The sequence below is a fragment of the Macaca fascicularis genome, chromosome 6 (genome assembly GCF_037993035.2).
Source record: "Macaca fascicularis isolate 582-1 chromosome 6, T2T-MFA8v1.1".
NCBI lineage: Eukaryota > Metazoa > Chordata > Mammalia > Primates > Cercopithecidae > Macaca > Macaca fascicularis.
In genome coordinates this window covers 144,414,233-144,430,793 of record NC_088380.1, presented here as the reverse complement: position 1 = coordinate 144,430,793, position 16,561 = coordinate 144,414,233, and the positions used below count along the sequence as shown (strand labels likewise).

Sequence of the window (16,561 nt, the reverse complement as noted above, 5' to 3'; positions counted from 1 at the left end):
GCCCAGGCTGGAGTGCGGTGGCGCAATCTCTGCTCACTGCAACCTCCACTTCCTGGGGTTCAAGTGATTCTCCTGCCTCAGTCTCCTGAGTAGCTGGGACTACAGGCGCCCGCCACCACGCCTGGCTAATTTTTTTGTATTTTTAGTAGAAGCGGGCTTTTACTGTGTTAGCCAGGATGGTCTCGATCTCCTTACCTGTGATCTGCCTACCTTGGCCTCCCAAAGTGTTGGGATTAGAGGCATTAGCCACCACGCCCGGCCCATTTAGAATTTTTAAAATATCTGTTGTATGAGCTCTTTTAGACTTTTCTAGGCATAAATTATTATCTTCCTTCTGCATAAATAAAAATATAAGCAAAAATAAATTTAAGCAGTTCCTAAAAATATTTAAAGCAAATGTTTAAGATTTTGAAAATTAAACAGAAGATTCATAACATAATGAAGTGAAGCTTTACTTGACACTTTGAATACGTAAAATGTAAAACTATTTATATTATTGATTGTTATAGGGATCTCCATCCACCAAGAGAAGGGGTCAGATGTTACAGCCAATCATAGAAGGAGAAACTGCACATTTTTTTGAAGAAATCAAGGTAATCCTTTAAAGAAATAATTATCTAATCCCTTCCCTAAGGGAAAAGTTCAAAGACAAGACATGTTTAATTCTCTGTTTGGATATCTTTTTAGGAAGAAGAAGAAGATGGTGTTAATCTGTCCTCTGAGTTAAGTGATATCTTGAAAACTGCAGTACAGGTACAGTCTTCATTAGAAAACTCTGAATCTGATGTTGAAGAAAATCAAGAAAAACTGGCTCTGGATCTCCGATTGTCAAGTTCTCGAGCAGCTTCTATGTATGTATGCTGATTTGTGATTTTAGCCTATTTTTATGATAAAATGTATATGCCAAGAAATTTGATGTTAAATGAGCATTAAGGAATTAATAGGAGATAAATCAAGATTTATCAAAGGATGCATGCTTTTTAAGTGTGATTTACAAATATTTATTGTCATTCCCATTTTTAAATAAAACATCACTGTGTTTCAAAAATTAAAAAAAAAAAAAATCTAGCCAGGCACAGTGGCTCATGCCTATAATCCCCGCACTTTTTGAAGCTGAGGCAGGAGGATTCCCTTGAGGCCAGGAGTAGAAGACCAGCCTGGGCAACATAGACCCAGACTCTATAAAAAATTTTTAAAAATTAGCCAGGGGTGGTGGCGTGCATGTGTAGTCCCAGCTACTTGGGAGGCTGAGGCAAGAGGATCGCTTGATTCTCTGTTTGGAGGATATTGAGGGCACTGTCGCACCACTGTGTTCGAGCCTGGGCGACAGAGTGAGACTCTGTCTCTAAAAAAGCAAACAAACAAAATCCTACAGTTGATTTATAACAAAGTACAGGAACTAGTTGCGAGTCGATCTTTTTGTTCAATATCCACTTCTTTACCTTTGGATGATATGGTGTATGTCACTGGTTCTGAGCCCTGACTTCACTGGGAAGATTTTAAAGTACTGATGCTTGAATCCTTCAGCTGTTCTGATTTCATTGGTTTGCAGTGGAGATTAGGTATTGGTAGAGCTAAGAGTTCCCCAGCCGCTTTTAATTTGCAGCCAGAAATAGAACCTCTCTTAAGAATATAATGAATCAAGTGTGCCCTTCAGTATTTTCTTACCATTTCAATTCTAGGCCTGAATTACTGGAACAACTTTGGAAAGCCAGAGCTGAAAAAAAGAAACTACGCAAAACGTTGCGGGAATTTGAAGAAGCATTTTATCAACAAAATGGAAGGTTTGTTGAGCATCACAAAATTGAGTCATCTTTCTCCTCTAACTCACAAGTTGACCATATGTTGAAATAATGGAATACGTGGGGTTAGAAATTGTGCATATAGGATGCTAGCACTGAAAAATTTTAAAACATTCCTTTATGCTCTGAGGCCCTGCTTTTAATGGCCAGGAATAGTCATAGCTAGTGTAAACAAATCTGATTAACTATTTTCAGATTGTCCTAGGGTGCCTTGGTTGTACTGCAGTGATTTTATATTCTTTAATTCTACATCCTTACCCTTTTGGGAGTGGTTGTGAAATGAGATACCTCTTATTTTAGAAAGGATCCCATGACAGGAGTGGTATCCTCAACTAGTTTGGATTTTTTATCTTATACTGAGACCATTGTGTTCATACTGTGTGTTGAGGCTGCCCATTTCCAAGGTGTGTAACAGTGTGCCAGGCATGTGGCTCCTATAATACAGTATGGCACGTGCCTTTATCTAACTAGGTAATGCACAATGGCTTGGAAGGGCTCTTTTAAAACTAAGAAAAATACATTCCAGTTCTGATGGTGGCCAGAAGTTTGGGTTCAGTTATCTCAGGCCTGAGAAACATTTTTCTAAGTAGCTGGGTTATCTTACCAAGCTGATAGCTAATACTACAAATTCTAAAATATCTGTACTCTAATTCCCTTTGCTTTGTGAGTCTCCTATATAGGTTGGCACATATGGTTAAAAATAATCTGAAGTGGGCTGGGCACAGTGGCTCACGCCTGTAATCCCAGCACTTTGGGAGGCTGAGGCGGGCGGATCACGAGATCAGGAGATCGAGACCATCCTGGCTAACACAGTGAAACCCCATCTCTACCGAAGAATAAAAAATTAGCTGGGCGTGGTGGCGGGCACCTGTAGTCTCAGCTACTCCAGAGGCTGAGGCAGGAGAATGGCGTGAACCCAGGAGGCGGAGCTTGCAGTGAGCTGAGATGGCGTCACTGCACTCCAGCCTGGGTGACAGAGCAAGACTCCGTCTCAAAAAAAAAAAAATTGAAGTGCAGAAATGCATTTTTCTAAGTGTCTTCTATTTCATTGTATTATTGGAAGAAAATTTTGCTTATAATTAGAATAGTTTGATTCTTTAGCTAGTGATTAAACTGAATTGCATTGGGTCATTACTATAAAGTTAGAAAATTGTTCTTGTTGCAGGTAAGATAATTTACTTTTACATCTCAATTCACTGGAGCCACAGTTAACTAAATGTATTAAATGACTCAGTGTAGCCTCCAACACTTAATAGATATTCACAGACCTGGCAGAGTCTAGTGCTGGATGTCCTACTAAAATATTGGGTTTCCTACAGTTATCTAAATTGATTATTTGTAAGTATAGCATCATTTAATCTATAAGTAGAGAAGTCCATCAAAAATTTTAGAAATGTTCCTTGGGGATGAGTGTATTAGTCCAATAACTTTTTTTTTTTTTTTTAAACGGAACAACTTTTTATTTGAACTTATATTTAGTAACAGTATGTCTCATATTAAGACAACTTTTGGATCTTTTTTTCCAAATGATCTTTAGAACATTACAAATGTTATTTTCTCCCCTAGGAATGCCCAGAAAGAGGATCGTGTTCCAGTGCTTGAGGAGTACAGGGAGTACAAGAAAATTAAAGCCAAGCTTAGGCTTCTTGAAGTTCTTATAAGCAAGCAAGATTCTTCAAAATCCATATAAAATACGTTCTTTGAAAATTCATATCATAAAGTCAGTTGTATTCCTTGAAGCTATCATCATGGGTACTTGGCTGGTACTTAAATTCATTTTGTCAGGCACTCAGAGAATCTCATTTTGTACTTGGTTGTGGTGCCAGTAAACAAAACAAATGATGGGAGAGTAAGTAGGCCCTCTCAAGGGAGCGTAAGTGATGTTCCATATTAACCACAGACTGTCCTCTCCACTTTTAGCAAACATGGTTTCCTTCATTGTTTTGTACTACAAATACATCCTTTTAGCAAAAGGCTAGAATTTTATTCTTTCAACTTCAAGAACTTTGGAAATGCAAACTTTTTGTTATTACCAACTTTTTGTTTCTCATTACTGAAGAAAATTGGAGGAAAATCTTCACACTGAATTCTTCTGTTGCCTTTTTCTTACAGAATGACTGAAAATTTGAAAGAAAAACTTATAAAAGTGCACATATGCAACTGTGTTCTCTGTTTTCCTAGAAAACCAAAATCAAACTGAGATTTCAAGTCCTACTATGGAATACCTTTCTGTTTAATTCCCAAAGTGACACCTTCTCACAGGTAGTATGTTAGTAAAATTTTGCAATTCAGTGGTCACACAGCTCCTGGATGAAGATAACAGTTGGTAGACCAAAAAGTGACCTTGCTTAGTATATTGAAAACACATACCACACATCACACACAGAACTGAATCATACCACATGCTGCCTATGGGACTTCAGTTACTGTTTCCTGAGTTACTGTTTATCCGCTGGCAAAGGTGTGATTTGTCTGGATCAGATCCGCGCTGTTCCCCAACCCACCTCCAGATAATGTGAGAAAATAGCCATGTCAGTATGTAGGAACTCTGATGGTGCTCAGATTTGTGTGTTCAATCAATGGGCCTAAATCAGTAATCCTTATGCCTAAGGTAAATCTGTTCTTAACAAGGGCTATACCACTGCATTTTGACATGTACCTTCAGGGGGTTATCTTTTTTTTTCCCCGCCTGTTTTAATGAGCAAAATCCATACCAAAACAACAACAACAGCGCCCTCTTAAGGAACCACCCTTTGGTCAATCATCACATGCTGTTTAAAGCAGCTGTTTACAGGATGTGTAGTGGTATGCCCCTTGTCATAAACTCTTAGCATATTTTTTCTTTGGCTTTGCATGGCTTTTCTTCAGGTACTCTCCCGGTCACCGAATGGTGACTTCATTTGTGCTAACAGTACAACAGCAGATTTGGATCAGGCTTAATCTAAGTGTTAACTTTTTTTTCCTGGTGCTTTTTTGGATTGATGACTGTCTCACTTTGACTATATCCATGTTTTGCATGCAATTAACTTTTTTTTCTGGTGCTTTTTTGGATTGATGACTGTCTCACTTTGACTATACCCATGTTTTGCATGCAATGACTCATGCATGGTTTTCTTAACTAGCTAATATAAACAATTTGTTCCATATAAAAATGGAATTTTGCAACATCCTTTAATAAGGTGAGGGAAGCATGAACCTCAGACTTCTGGCACTATTACATAGTAAGCACATGAAGTAGTTTGATAATAAATAGCAGTTCTAGTACTTCACATTTCACCCGTGTGTGCAATGCCTTTTTTGGGGGCGGGGGGGGGGGGGTGAGGGAAAACCTAGTAGTGAATGTGTAGTTGGGGAATAAAGAAAAGCACTAAATCCTGCCCTTTTTGTGTGGTTTCCTTTTGATACAACTAGGTTATTCATAATGTATACCTAGAAAAGTGAAATTGAAAATGCCAAAAGATGTATCATTTTTATTTGAATTCGTCATGCAGTGTACATTTCAGATAATTTCCTTCAGTCTCCAGATAGGAGTGTATCCAAACATCTAATTTTGTGTGCACTGTGTATTTTATATGAATGTTTTATTTTATATACCACATGCAAAAATGTCCATATGCACTATTTAAATGTTTTAAATAATATATTCCTTCTTTATAATGCTAAATCTATATGAGTACCATATTTTTATAAGTCAGTGGCCTGACTGGTTTCATTTTAGAATTAACAGCTGCTTCATGATGTTATTCAATGTTAATGTTTGGCTGTGAGTAGAGTATGTAAAAGTGGCATGGCAGCACTTATGCTCTGTGACGGTATTGTGTGTCATAGTTGACCAGTAGCTGGTAGAATTAGGCAGTTGGTGATAATTTTACTTTGGTACAAATAAAAACTGTATATCTATATACAAATAATATATAGATATATATATGTCCACCAGTATAATTGCATTGCTGTGTCTGGCACTTCATTGTACAGACTTTTGTAATAAAAGAACTCGAAAGTTCTAAGTCATTGTAAATGTATGTTTGTTTTTCCATTGGGCTTAAAAAAAAAAGTCCCCAGGTGTTCCGTCACCCTTAGGCTTTGTTTAAATGATCCCACCTGGGGGCTGTGGTAGGGAATAACAGGGTCACTAAACTATTTGGCTGGTTACAACTCTGGGAAATGGTAAGGCAGGGAAGGGCCATGTTATTCATTCCCTTGTGCAAATCTAGGGAGAAGCCGCAGATAGAACAGTTAGCATTTCTTGTTACAATGAATTATCCCATTAAGAACATTTGATGTACGGTCTCTTAAGAGAAGAGCTTGTCCTGAGGAGGGTGAGTAGTAATCTAAAAATGTCTTTATATTCGAGTTTTAAAATTCAGGGACTATTGAGCACCAATGTGGAAGTTGAGTGCTAAGGTCAAATGATGTTGCTTGGGCTGAGAGAACATGTGGCTATTCTAGGGGGGCTTACATAGCCTAGAAAAATTAGAAGAATTTATCTCCAGTTTCCAAAATGCCAGCCACACACAACTCTCCAACCCTCCAAATAAGGCTGTTACAGCAACCTCATTTACACTTTCCAAACATAACTTCTTATGACACTGATACGCCTACCCTGCTCTACATTTTATTTTGGGGAAACCTTAAATGCATTACACCTTAGAAATGGTCTAGGTAAATTTCCAGTTTGAAGATGTTAGTGAAATTTCTGTAGGTGGCTGAGGAGTTTGTTCTACACTTTGGCTTTTTCCAGAAGACTTCAAATTCTAAAGAATGGAGGGAGGTTACTTTGGTCTTATATAATGGTTTCCCAGAATCCTAAGCCTTTATTGATTCATCTGTGGCCAAAGGAATTCATAACATGTACATGATGCACTTGATAGCACCAATAGTTTTTCTACTCTGTAACTTGGAGAAAACTGTCTTTATCTACTTACTGAACTACTGGAGACCTGCCCCATGAACTAGAAGCATTTTCTTGTACTTTTCTTTCACTTTTCTAGAATTTGATAAGAAACCTCATTATAAATCCTTTGTACCAGTGTGTGTATACTGGAGGCTTGTCATAATATGCATGGATTGTACAGTGAGTCCCTGTCAGAGGCACTTAATTCTGACCCTGAGGATAGTTTGATAGATTGGTTAGTACTTTTTAAAGTGTGCCTGAAACGTGTACAAGTTTATGAAGTAATACATGAATAAGAAATGCTCAGTGATTGCATCACAGATTCTTACCTCCACTTGTCTCAATACTAGAGAGCTGAAACCTTTCTCATCACTTGATTTAGCTTCAAATTGATGTAGTGTAATTCCTTCTCCAGCTCCACAGCATATAAAAAGAGTCTAGAAAATTTACAAGGAAGTAGAAAATGAGTCAGTAATACACTTTTATGTATAGACAGCAAGTTACTAGTTTGAAATGCTTTGGGAAGGTAGTATTCTAAGCTCCTAAAACGTGCTTCTTGTGACCAGTAATAGATCTAATATTCTAAAGCTGTGTGGAGAACAGTATCTGCTATGCAAATCAAATATAAATGGCAGTTTCTGTTATTTAGAGATATGGGGATGTAATCAAAAGCTTCTCACCTTTTAAGCAAACGGAGTCATATGCAACTTTAAAATTGGATAGAAAATAAAGTATCCCGATAGAATGAGGTTTTAGGTTCAGGAAAATAATGTATTTAACTCATGTCCTTAATGCCCATGTCATGATATCCCATAATACTCTGGTTAGAACATAAGCTTACTCTCGAAATTCTTCTTGAGTGACAGGCTGGTAGTCATCTTGAATTTCTGTGGAATAATACTTTTTCTCAAGCCTCTCTTTCCATTTTTTCATCTGCTCTGCCTTTTGAATCTCCTGTCAGGGTAGAGGACAAGTAAAGGCTGCAATCTTTAGTTCTCTATTTCAAGTTTTTGGCACACAAGCATCACAGGGTTGAGGATCTTAAGCTGTTCTCCTCTCCAGCCCTCAGATTTTAAGCCCTGCTGGCTTTTTGTCCTGCCTGGGTGTGCATCAGCGAAGTCACTTCAGAGGACTTGATTGGTGTAATTGCTGTCTAGCATAGTTAGGGAAGCTTTGTAAACAAATTATAAATTACTCGCATTTCACTGCCTTTTCCCTTTAGCATCTCCATCTGAATTATTTTCTCTTTCTTTTGGTCAAAGGTAAGATGTTCTTTCCATACCTCTGTTCTTCAGTGTAGCAAATGTACTAGTAATTAGATTCAAAGTGTATCTGTGGGTATGTTTGGCCTTTCCAGCAGCTTTTCAGCCAGATGACTTCAAAACCCCCTCTTTGTAATTACTGCATTGGTTAGTCAATGTGTGTACTCCAATCTGTCTACATATCCAAAAACAAGCCGTTTGTACCACCAAAAATTGTGTTGCTGAACCTTTCTGTGCACTGTTCTCACTACCACCCGCTTTCCTTAGGGTGTCCAAATACCCTTTTCCCAGCTACAGATAAAAAGGGCCTGTGTGTTGTGGAAAATAACCATAGCGCTAGAAAAAGGTGAAGAAAGAGGAGACAGTGCACCCAGATGTGATTCAAAACCTTCTCAGTAAATTGGTATGATACTTCCCTGCACCAGCAATAATGCCAGGTAGCAAAGTGGATCCCTTTATAAGGGTTCTGATTACCTTCCTCAGAGAGGTTGGTGATGCCTAGTGCCGTATACTCTGTGGTTGCTTCATAAGTGTGTACTTTTCTGGTCAGAGAAACTGTAGACAGTGCCTTTCTTTAAACCAACATATTCTTTTTTTTTTTTGAGACAGTCTCACTCTGTCGCCCAGGCTGGAGTGCAGTGGCATGATCTCGGCTTACTGCAACCTCTCTGTCACCCAGGCTGGAGTGCAGTGGCTCAATCTTAGCATTCAAAGTGGAAGTTGAATGCTAACCACCCCTTTTGGGTTCAAAGGATTCTCCTTCCTCAGCCTCCCGAGTAGCTGGGATTACAGGTGTGTACCACCACATCTGGCTAATTTTTGTATTCTTTTTAGTAGAGACGGGTTTCGCCATGTTGGCCAGGCTGGTCTTGAACTCCCAGCCTCAAGTGATCTGCTCGCCTCGGCCTCCCAACGTGCTGGGATTACAGGTGTGAACCACCGCACCCAGCCTTAAATGAACATATTCGAAGCAGGAAAGGATGGCTTTCAATCCTAGTTTTGTTTTGGACGCATTACAGCACCCATGGTTTGGCTCATTTACTAATACTTTTAATGTGCTAAAAAGTGGTAGTCCCTGAAACCATTTCTAAATGACCAGGCCAATTATAAAGTGGATGTGTTAGTAATAAAGGTAGAATAGCATAGTAAACTTATTTTAAAAACCCATCTCAGCCATCACTCTTTTTGTGAAGCCTTCCTTGACATTCAGAGGGAAGTGGTACCTTTCCTCATAAGCTGAGCACCAACTCTTCGGTGACCCTTGCTCCAAGCTCCTATGTCCTGGTCACCCTACCTCCTTCCCTTGTGGTAACTGCCTCCTGCAGTTGGTTGTCTGAATGATCTTCATGTTCATATTGGCCCTTATACTTCTGTAATATCTCAGAAGCAAATTCTGTATACTAAACTCCCTCTTTTTGAACTACCTAATGTGATTTCTGTTTTTCTGACAACTCTTAACTGATGAATAATTGGTAGCGGGAGAGACCCAAAGAAACAGACCCTCATAGATAGCATACTTCCACCAAGGGCACAACAGTTGACTTAAACTGAATTTGAGACTGCCACTTGGCCATTTTGGATTCCTCATGCTTACAGAACCAGCAGGGAAAGAAGTGGTTATTTATGTATTGAGGTGATTGATCCGAATTACCAAGGGAAAATTGGATTACTGCTACAAACTAGCACAGTGTGGACTGTGCCCAAGGGATTCTCTGGGGTGCCTCTTAATAATTCCATGTCCAAAAGTAAAAGGTAATGGGAAACCACAGCATTCCGTTAAAGGCAGGACCACTGAGAGTTCAGATTCTAAGGTTAATCCTAAAGCAGCTAGCTGAGCTCTTGGCTGTAGGCAAAGGGAATGATATGGAATGGGTAGGAGAAGGAAGTTATAAATATCAACTATAGCCTTGTAATCTGTTACAGAAACAGAATGTAGTCCCTATTCCTATTTCCTCCTTTGCTTGTTATGTATATATTTTCTTTCTCCTTCATCTAAGGAATACTGGTGGTGGCTAACTAGTTTACATATTAGGTTGCAAAATATTCTTAAGGAATTGTGATTCAACTAGAAGAGGTCATAAAACATGCACAGATGGATACAATTACTGTTGGGACTTTGCGTCTCCCTTTTTAGGGAGAAGGTAAAAGTACCTTCATTTGTATAAAAGATAGTTTGATCTGACTGGATAGAAGCTTGGAATCGTCATTTTATGGAAATGCAAATGTGTATGCCACAAGAGTGGAATGGACCAACTGTTCAGCTCAAAATTTACCCTCTTGTACACTGATGTTGGGTTTTAGGCTTTGTAAATTTCATTCCCTAAACTCTTAATAGCTGGATTCCTGTTAGAATAAATATAGAATAAATATTCTGCCAGTATTTGCAGGATATTGGGGAGAAAGGTGGGTTTTTTTGTTGTTTGTTTTGTTTTTTGTTCTGTTTCTATTGGCATTGCTTATGCAATGGTAGTTATCTCCAGCAGCAGTGGCTCCAGTTGTAGCATCTGGCTGCTTTTGGCATACTCAGAAGCAGCCTCATCACACCCACTCAAGAAGTACAGATTGAGTATCCCTAATCAAAAATCTGAAGTGTTCAAAATCCAAAACTTTAGCACCTCCATGACTCTCAAAGGAAATGCTCACTGGAGCATTTTGGATTTCAGATTTTTGAATTAGGAATACAGGCATATAATGCAGATATTCCAACATCCAAAAAAAATCTGAACTCTAAAACACTTCTGGGTCCTAAGCATTTTGGATAAAGAATACTCAACCTTTATCAGCAGCAGCAGTGAGGTACCTTCTCATCACAGGACTGAGCAACAGCTCCACAAGCCCCTTCTCTAAGATAGTAGGTTCTAGTAACACCACCTTTTGTGGTCTTAGCCCTAGGAATGGTAACCTTTTCCTGCAGTCATTATTTATGAGTTGCCTCAGTGTTGTCATTTCACTTTTTTCTGTCTTAATATCTGTGTAGTAACCAATTCACTGTAGTATATTTTCTCTATTTGAAATACATATTGTGGTTTCTTCCTGAGTGGGCTCTGACTGATAGATGTAGTACATTTTCTCATTTGGTCAGGTGTCTTTTTGTGTCTTTTTTTTTTCTGAGACAGAGTTTCACTCTTGTTGCCCAGGCTGGAGTGCAATGGCATGATCTTGGCTCACTGCAATCTCTACCTCTCAGGTTCAAGCAATTCTCCTGCCTCAGCCTCCCAAGTAGCTGGGATTACAGGTGCTCACCACCAGGCCTGGCTAATTTTGTATTTTTAGTAGAGATGGGTTTCACCATGGTCACCAAATTCCTGACCTCAAGTGGTCCACCTGCCTCAAGTCTCCCAAAGTGCTGGGATTACAGGTGTGAACCACCATGCCCGGCTGTATTTTTGTGTCTTTAAGGAATATTTAAAGTTTTATCTTGGTTTTGAACATTTCGTTAATTGCTGGGCATTTTCTACTTTGTTGCTGTTACAAATAAAAATTAAAAATTTGTTAATTTTTAACAAACCAATTGATATTTGCATATATGATGTTTATGTAAGTTATTTTTCCTACCATTTTACCTAATTATCTTTTTTTTTTTGTAATTTTTCAGATCATTGTATACCTAAAAAATTGAAGAGAATCATAAGGCAGTTTTACTTTTTTCAATTAGAAATACTTCTAATGTAGTTCTCTTATCTAATTGTTTTGACTTTACCCCTCTGATACATCACTATCTTGTCCCTGACATGTTCAATGTTTTCCTATTAAGGTGAAGAGGATAAGATTAATGTTTTTATCATATTAAGGAAGTATCGTTGATTTTTATTTTTCCCCTCAAGATTGGGTGTTGAAACTTACAAAATACCCAGCATTTGTGAAAAATGATCATGCAGTTTTCCTTTTTTAATGTAATGAATTATGTTAATTAGTTGATTACCCAATTTTGAGCCATCTTTTCATGCCTAAAATAAATACTGTCTGAATCTTGATTATTGTTGCTGTTAGATTCTATCTGCTAATATTTAGGATTTTTGCTTCAAGATTTATACATGAGATTTTCTGTTTTTGGCACAATATATAGTAGTTTCATAAACATAATTTGGGAGTTTCTCTTTTCTCTTTGCCAGGGCAAAGAGGAATGGCTTAAATAGCTTGAAACTGTTTGCTCCTTAAAATCTTGTAGAATTTCTTTGTGAAGACCATCTGATTTTGGAGACAGCTCTTTGATGACTTCATTTCTTCTACAGAATGGATTTGTTTAGGCTTTTTATCTTCTGAGCTCAGTTCTGATAAATTTTATTTGCATAGAAATATTACCCATTTCATTCAGTTTTTCAAATGTTATTTTCATAGAATTACACAAAGTCTCTTAGTGAGATCTTTTAATTCCTTCCGTTTCTTATTTCCCCCATTGTAATTTCTTACTTTGCGTGTTTATGCTTTCTCTCCTTTATTCCACTAGTTACCTAGTGATTTCTTTTCACTGATGTTTGCAAGGAACTAGCCTTTTGATTTATTTATACTACTTTTGTTTATAACTCATTAATTCTACTTTAATAATTTTTTTCTTGGTATTTATCTTTTTTTGAAAATTAATGCTAACATTCACTTCTTTACATTCTTTTATTTTTATTGATAAATTTAAGACAATTTTCCTCTGGGTATTTTTTTACTTTATCTCATAGATTCTGCCACATGGGGTTTTTATTATTTTGTTTTCTTGGAATTCTATGATTTCATTGTTTTTTTTTTTGTTTTTTTTGTTTTTTTTTTTTAGACCGAGTCTCTGTCGCCCAGGCTGGAGTGCACTGGCGTGATCTAGGCTCACTGCAACCTCCGCCTCCCAGTGTTCAAGTGATTATCCTGCCTCAGCCTCCTGAGTAGCTGGGATTATAAGCATGCGCCACCACACCTGGCTAATTTTGGTATTTTTAGTAGAGACGGGGGTTTCACCATGTTGGTCAGGCTGGTCTCGAACTCCTGACCTCGTGATCCGCCCACCTTGGCCTCCCAAAGTGCTGGGATTACAGGCGTGAACCCCCACGCCCGGCCTGTATTTCTTCTTTGACTCGAGTCATTTAATAGAGAGTTTTGATATTTTTTAGTCAAAGAATTTTTTCATTTTCTGATTTTGTTACATATTTTTATTATGTTGTTTCTAGAGAATTTTTTTCTGCATTAACTTTTGGAATGTGTTGAGGCTTTCTTTGTGGCCCAGTAGATGAGCAATTTTTATGAATGAGAGTACAGAACTTAATATACAACTGTAAGATCATATTTATTAATATGTTTTGGGTTTTTTAATGCATTTATTTTTCTTGATCTGTTCTTTGTTTTTTTGTGTGTTCCTATTTCTCCTTTTTAAAATCCAGTAATCTTTATGAAAGTGGATACTCTGTTGTTTGGTGCATAGATATTCGTAACTGATAAAATTAATCTTAGCTTCATACAGTCATGTAGACTTTGGAGCTTTTTGTCTAGAATCCTTTGATTTATATTCAGTTGTGTCCCCTGTTATCTTTTGTTTGCCTTTTAGGTCTTTGATCATGCTTTTATATTTAACATTTTGGAATCTCTTTAAGTATATATTTTAGGATATGGCATAGAACTGGGTTTGTTTTGTAATTCAAACCCCATCTGTCCTGTAGTAGAATCCTTAGAAAGGTGATAGTATTCCCTGAGTTCTTGCATGTTTGAGCCTTTATATTTGAAGCATAGCTTTGCTGGATGAAAATATTTTTCTTTTTAAGTAAATTAAGTTTATTTGCATGTATTTATGTTAGATATATCTGGTTGTAGTTATACTGTCTTGTATTTATATTTTAAGTCTTTTACTATGTGATCTGTTTTTGTTTTGTTTTGTTTTGGTAATTTTGCCCTATAGAAATATGTGTATTTTTGTTCTATTGGTTTGTCTTCATATATCTTTTATTTTTTTTTTGAGATGGAGTTTTGCTCTTGTCACCCAAGCTGGAGTGCAATGGCCCAATCTCAGCTCACTGCAACCTCCGCCTCCCAGGTTCAAGCAATTCTCCTGCCTCAGCCTCCCAAGTAGCTGGTATTACAGGTATGCGCCACCACACCCAGCTAATTTTTAATTTTTAGTAGAGGTGGGGTTTCTCCATGTTGGTCAGGCTGGTCTTGAACTCCCGACCTCAGGTGATCCACCTTAGCCTCCCAAAGTGCTGGAATTACAGGCGTAAGCCACTGTACCCGGCTATCTTTGTGTATCTTTTTATATGTCCTTAGTCCTCCCTTTCTTGCTTTGTTTCCCTCCTGTGATCAACAAGAAAATTAACTTGTAAATTTTTCTTCATCTTCCTCTCCTCTGCTACCCAATTATATTCAATAATGTTATTTTTCATTGTATATGAGAGATGATGTCTTTTGTAAGACATACCATTATTTCATGTACCACTTAGGTAAAAAATGTCAATTAAACTATGACCATTAACTATAAAACACATTCTGATTTCACAGATGTTAAAATGTGAAAAAACAAGTGTTTTAAAATCAATAAAATAGGGCTGGGCACAGTTGCTCATGCCTGTAATCCCAGCACTTTCAGAGGCCAAGGCGGGAGGATCGCTCAAGGCCAGAAGTTCAAGGCCAGCCTGGGCAACACAGTGAGATGCCATCACTATATAATTTAAAGAAAGAAAGAAAGAAGCCTGGGCCCAGTGGCTCACAGCTGTAATCCCAAGACTTTGGAAGGCCAAGGCGGATGGATCACTTGAGCCTGGAAGCTCGAGACCAGCCTGGGTAGCATGGTGAAACCTCATCTGTACAAAAACCACAAAAAGTAGCTGGGTATGATGGCACATGCCTGTAGTCCCAGCTACTTGGGAAGCTGAGGTGGGAGGATCACCTCAGCTCAGGGAGGTCGAGGCTGCATTGAGCTGTGATCATGCCACTGCACTCCAGGCTGGGCAACAGAGCTAACCTTGTCTCAAAACAAATTTTTTTTAAATCAATAAAAGTCTTATTATTTACCATTGTACACTTATGCTAATGTTTCTTTTTCTTTATGCTAGTGTTTCTTACTGGTTTATTCTAAATGACATTCTTTAACTTAAAAAAAAAAAGTTTACTTTTGTACTTTTTGTAGAGACAGGGTTTCACCATGTTGCCCGGGCTGGTCTCAAGTGATCCTCCCAAAGTGCTGGGATTACAGGTGTTAGCAACCTCGCCCAGTCTCTCCAATCATCTCTTGGTTGGCTGATGCTCATCCTCTAGTAGAATCCTTAGAAAGACCGATAGTATTTCCTGACTTCAGGCATGTTTGAGCCTTTATATTTGAAGCACAGCTTTGCTGAATTTAAAATTCCTTGATTTACATTTTCTTTCCTTGAATATATTATAGGTGTTCTTTTGTTGATTTATGGTGTTGAATGTTGTTATGCTAACCTGATTTTCTTTAAGTAAACCCAAATTTTACTTGGATAAGCCTCTTATTGACCATTCTACGTAAAGTTTCCCCATACACAGTGTGTCTTTCAATTCGCGTCACCTTCTATTTCAGGAATGGTCTACCTCCGCCTTGCAAAGTGCTGGGATTACAGGCATGAGCCACCACACCTGGCCTGATTTTTTTAAAAGAATATCAAAATTAGGCCGGGCAGGAAGTAAGGAGTTCGAGACCAGCCTGGCCAACATGGTGAAACCCGGTCTCTACTAAAAATACAAAAAGTATCTGGGTGTGGTCTCAAAAAAAAAAAAAAAACACCAAACAAAAAAACACACAAATATCAAATTTAGATAAAAGTTATAAGAACAATACAAATATTTTTTCCTTCTGAAGTATTTGAAAGCCACCAACATGAAGGCTCCATCATCCCTGAATACTTCAGTCTGCATTTCCTCCATATAAGGACATTCTCTTTTATAATTATAACCATCAGAATCAAAAAATTAATATTCATAGATATGTCTATGAATCCATAGATATGTCTGTGTTTCCCTTTCAAGTTTATCAGTTATCCCAATGATGCCTTTATAGGAAAAGTATCCAGTCCAGGATTATGCATTTTATTTACTTGACATATCATTTTAATCTCATTTAATCTGGAATAGTTCCTCAGCTTTACCTTGACTTCATGATTGACACTTTGAAGAACGGGCCAGTTATTTTGTAGAATGTCCCTCAATTTAAATTTTGTCATGATTTAGGTTAAGATTATATGTCTTCGACAAGGATGTCACAGAAAGGATGCTAATTCTCATGGCCTCCTATCAAGCAGCATATAATTTCCATTTGTTTCAGTGTTGATAGTGGTCACTGACTTGATTAAGGTGCTGTCAGACTTCTCCACCCTAACATTACTGCTTTTCTTTTTGTAATGAGTATTTGGTGGAGAGGCCTGTAAATGTCTCATTCATGGAATCCTTTTATTCAGTGGGCTATGAACCATTATTCATCATAGTGCTTAAATATTGTCAAATTTGGCCAGCTTGAGCCCCTTAAACTGATTCTTTTAACAGATTGTCCATCATTCTTTGAGCAGTTTTACTTTATGCCTCAATAAGCTATTCCAGACTCATCTTGTATAGTTGTCCTTCGGTATACATGGGGGATTGGTTCCAGGACCCCCTAGTACACCAAAATCTGCATATACTCA

General features: G+C 37.8%; 2 protein-coding genes across 21 annotated transcripts in view; one reads left to right on the top strand and one right to left on the bottom strand.

Annotated features, from left to right (window-relative positions):
* The window catches only part of FAM13B (family with sequence similarity 13 member B), a 96,828-nt gene extending 91,019 nt beyond the window's left edge, over positions 1–5,809 (top strand). For all 20 annotated transcript variants that reach the window (XM_073994298.1, XM_073994292.1, XM_073994291.1 and 17 more), the window contains 4 exons: positions 510–593; positions 688–851; positions 1,683–1,784; positions 3,369–5,809. In XM_073994298.1, the coding sequence (XP_073850399.1) occupies positions 510–593; positions 688–851; positions 1,683–1,784; positions 3,369–3,492 (474 nt within the window). In that variant the 3' untranslated portion in view covers positions 3,493–5,809. The remainder of the gene's footprint in view (positions 1–509; positions 594–687; positions 852–1,682; positions 1,785–3,368) is intronic.
* A 1,216-nt stretch (positions 5,810–7,025) lies between these two features.
* PKD2L2 (polycystin 2 like 2, transient receptor potential cation channel) overlaps positions 7,026–16,561 on the bottom strand; it is a 42,543-nt gene continuing 33,007 nt past the window's right edge. The window contains exons 12-13 of the mRNA XM_005557879.4: positions 7,538–7,650; positions 7,026–7,133 (exon numbers count right to left, since the gene is read on the bottom strand). Of these exons, the coding sequence (XP_005557936.3) occupies positions 7,043–7,133; positions 7,538–7,650 (204 nt within the window). The 3' untranslated portion in view covers positions 7,026–7,042. The remainder of the gene's footprint in view (positions 7,134–7,537; positions 7,651–16,561) is intronic.